This window comes from Bombina bombina, chromosome 7, assembly GCF_027579735.1.
Source record: "Bombina bombina isolate aBomBom1 chromosome 7, aBomBom1.pri, whole genome shotgun sequence".
In the NCBI taxonomy this organism is placed as follows: domain Eukaryota; kingdom Metazoa; phylum Chordata; class Amphibia; order Anura; family Bombinatoridae; genus Bombina; species Bombina bombina.
In genome coordinates this window covers 553,411,452-553,419,665 of record NC_069505.1, presented here as the reverse complement: position 1 = coordinate 553,419,665, position 8,214 = coordinate 553,411,452, and the positions used below count along the sequence as shown (strand labels likewise).

The window sequence follows — 8,214 nt, the reverse complement described above, 5'->3', positions numbered from 1 at the left end:
TTTGTGAATTTGTCAGTGAAATCCATGCTCTCCAATTGGTGACTGTGCTCTGGTCACTGTGAGACTGAGTCCTGCAATTTGTGACTGTGCTCTGGTCAGTGTGATACTGTGTCCTGCAATTTGTGACTGTGCGCTGGTCAATGTGATACTGTATCCTGCAATTTGTGACTGTGCTCTGGTCAGTGTGATATTGTGTCCTGCAATTTGTGACTGTGATCTAGTCAGTTTAATACTGTGTCCTGCAATTTGTGGCTGTGCTCTGGTCAGTGTGATACTGTGTCCTGCAATTTGTGACTGTGCTCTGGTCAGTGTGATACTGTCTCCTGCAATTTGTGACTGTGATCTGGTTAGCCTGATACTGTGTCCTGCAATTTGTGACTGTGATCTGGTCAGCCTGATACTGTGTCCTGCAATTTGTGACTGTGCTCTGGTCAGGGTGATACTGTGTCCTGCAATTTGTGACTGTGATCTGGTCAGCCTGATACTGTGTCCTGCAATTTGTGACTGTGATCTGGTCAGTGTGATACTGTGTCCTACAATTTGTGACTGTAATCTGGTCAGCGTGATACTGTGTCCTGCAATTTGTGATTGTGATCTGGTCAGCATGATACTGTGTCCTGCAATTTGTGACTGTGCTCTGGTCAGTGTGATACTGTGTCCTGCAATTTGTGACTGTGCGCTGGTCAATGTGATACTGTATCCTGCAATTTGTGACTGTGCTCTGGTCAGTGTGATATTGTGTCCTGCAATTTGTGACTGTGATCTAGTCAGTTTAATACTGTGTCCTGCAATTTGTGGCTGTGCTCTGGTCAGTGTGATACTGTGTCCTGCAATTTGTGACTGTGCTCTGGTCAGTGTGATACTGTCTCCTGCAATTTGTGACTGTGATCTGGTTAGCCTGATACTGTGTCCTGCAATTTGTGACTGTGATCTGGTCAGCCTGATACTGTGTCCTGCAATTTGTGACTGTGCTCTGGTCAGGGTGATACTGTGTCCTGCAATTTGTGACTGTGATCTGGTCAGCCTGATACTGTGTCCTGCAATTTGTGACTGTGATCTGGTCAGTGTGATACTGTGTCCTACAATTTGTGACTGTAATCTGGTCAGCGTGATACTGTGTCCTGCAATTTGTGACTGTGATCTGGTCAGCATGATACTGTGTCCTGCAATTTGTGACTGTGATCTGTTCAGTGTGATACTGTGTCCTGCAATTTGTGACTGTGATCTGGTCAGTGTGATACTGTGTCCTGCAATTTGTGACTGTGATCTGGTCAGTTTGATACTGTGTCCTGAAATTTGTGACTGTGTTCTGGTCAGTGTGATATTGTGTCCTGCAATTTGTGACTGTGATGTGGTCAGTTTGATACTGTGTCCTGCAATTTGTGACTGTGATCTGGTTAGCCTGATACTGTGTCCTGCAATTTGTGACTGTAATCTGGTCAGCGTGATACTGTCCTGCAATTTGTGACTGTGATCTGGTCAGCATGATACTGTGTCCTGCAATTTGTGACTGTGATCTGGTCAGCCTGATACTGTGTCCTGCAATTTGTGACTGTGCTCTGGTCTGTGTGATACTGTGTCCTGCAATTTGTGACTGTGATCTGGTCAGTGTGATACTGTGTCCTACAATTTGTGACTGTAATCTGGTTAGCGTGATACTGTGGCCTGCAATTTGTGACTGTGATCTGGTCAGTGTGATACTGTGTCCTGCAATTTGTGACTATGATCTGGTCAGTGTGATACTGTGTCCTGCAATTTGTGACTAATCTGCTTGGTGTAATACTGTGTCCTGCAATTTGTGACTGTGTTCTGGTCAGTGTGATACTGTGTCCCGCAATTTGTGACTGTGTTCTGGTCATTGTGATACTGTGTCCCGCAATTTGTGACTGTGCTCTGACCAGTGTGATACTGTGTCCCACAATTTGTGACTGTGCTCTGACCAGTGGGATCCTCTGCTCCAGTCTTGTGACTGTGTTCTGACCAGTATGATCCTGTGTCCCCCTTGTGACTGTTGTCTGACCAGTGGGATCCTGTGCCCCCCTTGTGACTGTGGTCTGACCAGTGTGATCCTGTGCCCCCCTTGTGACTGTGGTCTGACCAGTGTGATCCTGTGCTCCCCTTGTGTCTGTGGTCTGACCAATGTGATCCTTTGCTCCCCTTGTGACTGTGTTCTGACCAGTGTGATCTTTTGCCCCCCTTGTGACTGTGGTCTGACCAGTGATATCCTGTGCCCCCCCTTGTGACTGTGCTTTCACCAGTATGATCCTGTGCTCCCCCCTTGTTACTGTGCTCTGACCAGTATGATCCTGTGCTCCCCCCTTGTTACTGTGCTCTGACCAGTATGATCCTGTGCTCCCCCCTTGTTACTGTGCTCTGACCAGTATGATCCTGTGCCCCCCCCCCCCTTGTGACTGTGGTTTGACTAGTGTGATCCTGTTCCATCCTTGTGAATTTGCTCTGACCAGTATAAGCCTGTGCCCCCCTTGTGACTCTGCTCTGACCAGTGTGATCCTGTTCTCCCCCCTTGTGACTGTGCTCTGACCAGTGTGATCCTGTGCTCCCCCTTGTGACTGTGGTCTGACCAGTGTGATGCTGTGCCCCCCCCCCCCTCGTGACTATGCTCTGACCAGTATTATCATGTGCTCCCCCTTGTGACTGTGCTTTGACCAGTGTGATCATGTGCTCCCCCTTGTGACTGTGCTTTGACCAGTGTGATCCTGTGCTCCCCTTTGTGACTGTGGTCTGACCAGTGTGATCCTGTGCTCCCCCCTGTGACTGTGGTCTGACCAGTGTGATCCTGTGCTCCCCTTGTGACTGTGTTCTGACCAGTGTGATCCTGTGCTCCCCTTTGTGACTGTGCTGACCAGTGTGATCCTGTGCACCCCCCTTGTGACTGTGCTGACCAGTGTGATCCTGTGCACCCCCCTTGTGACTGTGGTCTGACCAGTGTGATCCTGTGCTCCCCTTGTGACTGTGCTCTGACCAATGTGATCCTGTGCACCCCCCTTGTGACTGTGCTCTGACCAGTATGATCCTGTTCTCCCCCTTGTGACTGTGCTCTGATCAGTGATATCCTGTGCTCCCCCCTTGTGACTGTGCTTTGACCAATATGATCCTGTTCTCCCCCCTTGTGACTCTGCTCTGACCAGTGTGATCCTGTGCTCCCCCCTTGTGACTGTGCTTTGACCAGTGTGATCCTGTGCTCCCCTTGTGACTGTGCTCTGACCAGTTTGATCCTGTGACCCCCCTTATGACTGTGGTTTGACCAGTATGATCCTGTGCTCCCCCCTTGTGACTTTGCTTTGACCAGTTTGATCCTGTGCTCCCCTTGTGACTTTGCTCTGACCAGTATGATCCTGTGACCCCCCCTTGTGACTGTGGTTTGACCAGTGTGATCCTGTTTCCCCCCTTGTGACTTTGCTCTGACCAGTATGAGCCTGTGCCCCCCTTGTTACTGTGCTCTGACCAGTTTGATCCTGTGCTCCCCTTGTGACTGTGCTCTGACCAGTACGATCCTGTTCTCCCCCTTGTGACTGTGCTCTGACCAGTGTGATCTTGTGCTCCCCCCTTGTGACTGTGGGCTGACCAGTATGATCCTGTGCTCCCCTTGTGACTGTGGGCTGACCAGTGTGATCCTGTGCGCTCCCCTTGTGACTGTGATCTGACCAGTATGATCCTGTGCTCCCCTTGTGACTGTGTTCTGACCAGTGTGATCCTGTTCTCCCCCCTTGTGACTGTGCTCTGACCATTATGATCCTGTGCTCCCCCTTGTGACTGTGTTCTGACCAGTGTGATCCTGTGCCCCTCTTGTGACTGTGCTCTGACCAGTGATATCCTTTGCTCCCCTTGTGACTGTGCTCTGACTTTTTTGATCCTGTGCACCCCCCTCCCCTGTGACTGTGCTCTGATCAGTATGATCCTGGGCTCCTCCCTTATGACTGTGATATGATCAGTGATATCCTGTGCTGTGCCCCCTATGACTGTGCTCTGACCAGTATGATCCTGTGCTCCCCCTTGTGACTGTGCTCTGACCAGTGTGATCCTGTGCTCCCCCCTTGTGACTCTGCTCTGACCAGTGTGATCCTGTGCTCCCCCTTGGGACTGTGCTCTGACCAGTATGATCCTGTGCTCCCCCTTGTGACTGTGATCTGACCAGTATGATCCTGTGCTCCCCCCTTGTGACTGTGATCTGACCAGTGATAGCCTGTGCTCCCCCTTGTGACTGTGCTCTGACCAGTGACCAGTGATATCCTGTGCTCCCCCTTGTGACTGTGCTCTGACCAGTATGATCATGTTCTCCCCCTTGTGACTGTGCTCTGACCAGTATGATCCTGTGCTCCCCCCCTTGTGACTGTGCTCTGACCAGTATGATCCTGTTCTCCCCCCTTGTGACTGTGATGTGACCAGTGTGATCCTGTTCTCCCCCCTTGTGACTGTGCTCTGACCAGTATGATCCTGTTCTCCCCCCTTGTGACTGTGCTTTGACTAGTATGATCCTGTGCTCCCCCCCTTGTGACTGTGCTCTGACCAGTATGATCCTGTTCTCCTCCTTGTGATTGTGCTCTGACCAGTATGATCCTGTGCTCCCCCCCCTTGTGACTGTGTTCTGACCAGTGTGATCCTGTGCTCCCCCCCTTGTGACTGTGTTCTGACCAGTGTGATCCTGTGCTCCCCCCTTGTGACTGTGCTCTGACCAGTATGCTCCTGTGCTCCTCCTTGTGACTGTGCTCTGACCAGTGTGATCCTGTGCTCCCCCCTTGTAATTGTGCTCTGACCAGTGATATCCTGTGCTCCTGTAATGCTCGTGGGATACTCCTCTATCAGACAGAACTCGGCCAGTAGTCTTGTTATCCCGGCGTCGAGCCGGAATGATAGGGAATATCCCAGAGCAGAGAAAGTTAGTAAGATGAGGAGAGCGGCACTCACCATAGGCAGGACGGTCCCCAGTGGCAACGGCAGAGCAGTCCAAAAACACACCACTAGAATGGTCAAGGCAGGCAGGGTTCGGCAACAGTAAAGCAGTCCAAGGGCACACCACTAGAATGGTCAAGACAGGCAGGGTTTGGCAACAATAAAGCAGTCCAAGGGCACACCACTAGAATGGTCAAGGCAGGCAGGGTTTGGCAACAATGCATCAGTCCAGCAATTGAGGGGTTAAACAGGCAGAGTAGTCAGACAGGCAGAGTTCAGCAGCAGTAAATCAATCCAGAAATTCAGGGGACAAACAGGCAGAGTAGTCAGCAACAGGCAGGTTCAGCAACAAAAGATCAGTCCAGCAGTAAAAGGGTTAAGGCAGGTAGAGTAGTCAGTAACAGGCAGGATCAGCAACAATGGTATAGAACGATCTGTCACACCCAGGAGCACACAAAGTAACACCTATACTTGGGCAGTGACAGATCGTTAGAGCAGGGTTTAAATAGGCGCAGGATTCGCGTCAGAGAGTCCCCAGCAGCATCAGGAGCGTGCAGCGATGACATCAGCACCGCACGCATCCTGAGGCGACACTGCCCCTGGCAACGAGCAGGAAGGAGACGCCAGGTCCCACACTGCCCCTGGCAACGAGCAGGAAGGAGACGCTGCGCCCCTAGCAACGGCTAGAGCGGCATGATAGCTCCCCCTTGTGACTGTGCTCTGACCCATAGATCCTGTTCTCCCCCTTGTGACTGTGCTCTGACCAGTATCCTCCTGTTTTCCCCTTTGTGATTGTGCCCTGACCAATATGATCCTGTTCTCCCCCCTTGTGATTGTGCTCTGACCAGTGTGATCCTGTTCTCCCCCCTTGTGACTGTGCTCTGACCAGTATGATCCTGTTCTCCCCCCTTGTGATTGTGCTCTGACCAGTGTGATCCTGTTCTCCCCCCTTGTGACTGTGCTCTGACCAGTATGATCCTGTTCTCCCCCCTTGTGATTGTGCTCTGACCAGTGTGATCCTGTTCTCCCCCCTTGTGACTGTGCTCTGACCAGTATGATCCTGTTCTCCCCCCTTGTGACTGTGCTCTGACCAGTATGATCCTGTGCTCCCCCTTGTGACTGTGCTCTGACCAGTATGATCCTGTTCTCCCCCCTTGTGACTGTGCTCTGACCAGTATGATCCTGTGCTCCCCCTTGTGGCTGTGTTCTGACCAATATGACCCTGTTCTCCCCCCTTGTGACTGTGCTCTGACCAATATGATCCTGTGCTCCCCCTTGTGACTGTGCTATGACCAGTGTGATCCTGTTCTCCCCCCTTGTAATTGTGCTCTGACCAGTGATATCCTGTGCTCCTGTAATGCTCGTGGGATACTCCTCTATCAGACAGAACTCGGCCAGTAGTCTTGTTATCCCGGCGTCGAGCCGGAATGATAGGGAATATCATTGTAGAGAAAGTTAGTAAGATGAGGATAGCGGCACTCACCACAGGCAGGACGGTCCCCAGCGGCAACGGCAGAGCAGTCCAAGGACACACCACTAGAATGGTCAAGGCAGGCAGGGTTGGCAACAGTAAAGCAGTCCAAGGGCACACCACTAGAATGGTCAAGACAGGCAGGGTTTGGCAACAATAAAGCAGTCCAAGGGCACACCACTAGAATGGTCAAGGCAGGCAGGGTTTGGCAGCAATGCATCAGTCCAGCAATTGAGGGGTTAAACAGGCAGAGTAGTCTGACAGGCAGAGTTCAGCAGCAGTAAATCAATCCAGAAATTCAGGGGACAAACAGGCAGAGTAGTCAGCAACAGGCAGGTTCAGCAACAAAAGATCAGTCCAGCAGTAAAAGGGTTAAGGCAGGTAGAGTAGTCAGTAACAGGCAGGATCAGCAACAATGGTATAGAACGATCTGTCGCACCCAGGAGCACACAAAGTAACACCTATACTTGGGCAGTGACAGATCGTTAGAGCAGGGTTTAAATAGGCACAGGATTCGCGTCAGAGAGTCCCAAGCAGCATCAGGAGCGTGCGGCGATGACATCAGCGCCGCACGCATCCTGAGCCTACACTGCCCCTGGCAACGAGCAGGAAGGAGACGCCAGGTCCGACACTTCCCCTGGCAACGAGCAGGAAGGAGACGCCGCGCCCCTAGCAACGGCTAGAGCGGCGTGATAGCTCCCCCTTGTGACTGTGCTCTGACCCATATGATCCTGTTCTCCCCCTTGTGACTGTGCTCTGACCAGTATCCTCCTGTTTTCCCCTTTGTGATTGTGCCCTGACCAGTATGATCCTGTTCTCCCCCTTGTGATTGTGCTCTGACCAGTGTGACCCTGTTCTCCCCCCTTGTGACTGTGCTTTGACCAGTATGATCCTGTGCTCCCCCTTGTGACTGTGCTCTGACCAGTATGATCCTGTTCTCCCCCCTTGTGACTGTGCTCTGACCAGTATGATCCTGTGCTCCCCCTTGTGACTGTGTTCTGACCAATATGATCCTGTGCTCCCCCCTTGTGACTGTGCTCTGACCAATATGATCCTGTGCTCCCCCCTTGTGACTGTACTCTGACCAGTATGATCCTGTGCTCCCCCTTGTGACTGTGGTCTGACCAGTATGATCATGTGCTCCCCCTTGTGACTGTGCTCTGACCAGTATGATCATGTGCTCCCCCTTGTGACTGTGCTGTGACCAGTGTGGTCCTGTTCTCCCCCCTTGTGACTGTGCTCTGACTAGTATGATCCTGTTCTCCCCCCTTGTGACTGTGCTCTGACTAGTATGATCCTGTTCTCCCCCCCTTGTGACTGTGCTCTGACCAATATGATCCTGTTCTCCCCCCTTGTGATTGTGCTCTGACCAGTGTGATCCTGTGCTCCCCCCTTTTGACTGTGCTCTGTCCAGTATGATCCTGTTCTCCCCCTTTATGACTGTGCTCTGACCAGTGTGATCTTGTTCTCCCCCCTTGTGACTGTGCTCTGACCAATATGATCCTGTGCTCCCCCCTTGTGACTGTGCTCTGACCAATATGATCCTGTTCTCCCCCCTTGTGACTGTGCTCTGACCAATATGATCCTGTTCTCCCCCCTTGTGACTGTGCTCTGACCAGTATGATCCTGTGCTCCCCCTTGTGACTGTGCTCTGACCAGTATGCTCCTGTGCTCCCAACTTGTGACTTTGCTCTGACCAGTATGCTCCTGTGCTCCCCCATGTGACTGTGCTCTGACCAGTGTGATCCTGTGCTCCCCCCTTGTGACTGTGCTCTGACCAGTATGATCCTGTGCTTCCCCCTTGTGACTGTGTTCTGATCAGTGTGATCCTG

At 51.8% G+C, this 8,214-nt stretch overlaps 1 protein-coding gene across 1 annotated transcript; it reads right to left on the bottom strand.

The window, feature by feature from the left end:
- Positions 1–3,063: 3,063 nt before the first annotated feature.
- Positions 3,064–4,293, bottom strand: LOC128636560 (hornerin-like). The gene has a single exon (XM_053689555.1). It carries the CDS (start codon positions 4,291–4,293, stop codon positions 3,064–3,066), a length of 1,230 nt encoding a protein of 409 aa, XP_053545530.1.
- Positions 4,294–8,214: the final 3,921 nt, after the last annotated feature.